This window comes from Rhea americana, unplaced genomic scaffold (assembly GCF_003343005.1).
Source record: "Rhea americana isolate MKP2758 unplaced genomic scaffold, rheAme1 scaffold_1892, whole genome shotgun sequence".
NCBI lineage: Eukaryota > Metazoa > Chordata > Aves > Rheiformes > Rheidae > Rhea > Rhea americana.
Window position 1 is genome coordinate 1 of NW_028186030.1, and position 1196 is coordinate 1196.

Below are 1196 nucleotides of genomic sequence, written 5' to 3' on the forward strand. Positions count from 1 at the left end.
GGAGCGGCAGCAGGAGAGGAGCCCCCAGCGCCCGGGCACCGCCGTGCCCCCCAGCACCACCCCGGCCCCCCGCGCGCCCTCCCTGCCCGCCCTCCCCGGGGCTGACGGCACCCGGGGCCCCGAGACGCCCGGCAGAGGTGGGTGAGCGCGGCCGGGGTGATGGGGGGCGGCGGCACCGTGCCGCGGGAGCCGCCGAGCCTTCCTCCTGCTCGCGCTCCTCCTCGCCCGCAGCGCGGGAGGCGGCGTGCGAAGGCACCCTGGCCTCGGTGGAGCCCCCCGCCGAGCAGCACAGCTACGGGCGCAACGAGGGCGCCTGGATGAAGGACCCGGCCGCCAAGGACGACCGCGTCTACGTCACCAACTACTACTACGGCAACAGCCTGGTGGAGTTCAGGAGCCTGGACAGCTTCCAGCAGGGTGAGGGTGCGGGGCCGTGGCGCGGGGCCGCCCGCCAGCCCGCCCGCCAYGGCCCTGACCGGCTCCCGCCCCGCGCGCAGGCCGCTGGAGCAACGTCTACAAGCTGCCCTACAACTGGATCGGCACCGGGCACGTGGTCTACCGCGGCGCCTTCTACTACAACCGYGCCTTCACCAAGAACATCATCAAGTACGACCTGAAGGAGCGGTACGTGGCCGCCTGGGCRCTGCTCCACGACGTGGTCTACGAGGACACGACGCCCTGGAAGTGGAGGGGCCACTCGGACATCGACTTCGCCGTGGACGAGAGCGGGCTCTGGGTCATCTACCCCGCCGTGGACTACGACTACTCCCAGCAGGAGGTGATCGTCCTCAGCCGCCTCGACCCCGGGGACCTCTCTGTGCGGAGGGAGACCACGTGGAAGACGAGGCTGAAGCGCAACAGCTACGGCAACTGCTTCATCGTCTGCGGCATCCTCTAYGCCGTGGACACCTGCAGCCAGAAGGACGGGCAGATCTCCTACGCCTTCGACACCCACACGGGCACCGAGGCAGACCTCAGGCTGCCCTTCGTCAACCAGTACGCCTTCACCACGCAGGTTGACTACAACCCCAAGGAGAAGGTGCTCTACGCCTGGGACAGCGGCCACCAGATGACCTACAGGCTCCACTTCGTGGTGTGAGCGCCCGGCCGGGTCCCGACGCATGGCGAGAGCCCCAGCTCCCGCCCCGGCGCCCCGCGCGCCCGGGAGGCGCCGGCAGCATCGGCCCCCCGGGGGG

General features: G+C 71.2%; 1 protein-coding gene across 1 annotated transcript; it reads left to right on the plus strand.

Annotated features, from left to right (window-relative positions):
• Positions 1–4: 4 nt before the first annotated feature.
• On the plus strand, positions 5–1190 carry LOC146597315 (olfactomedin-like protein 2A; the record flags this gene model as incomplete). Its single annotated transcript, XM_085302311.1, has 3 exons — positions 5–137; positions 232–417; positions 498–1190. Coding segments are annotated over 3 exons (921 nt in total), but the record flags the coding sequence as incomplete, so codon positions are not given.
• Between the last annotated feature and the right edge of the window lie 6 nt (positions 1191–1196).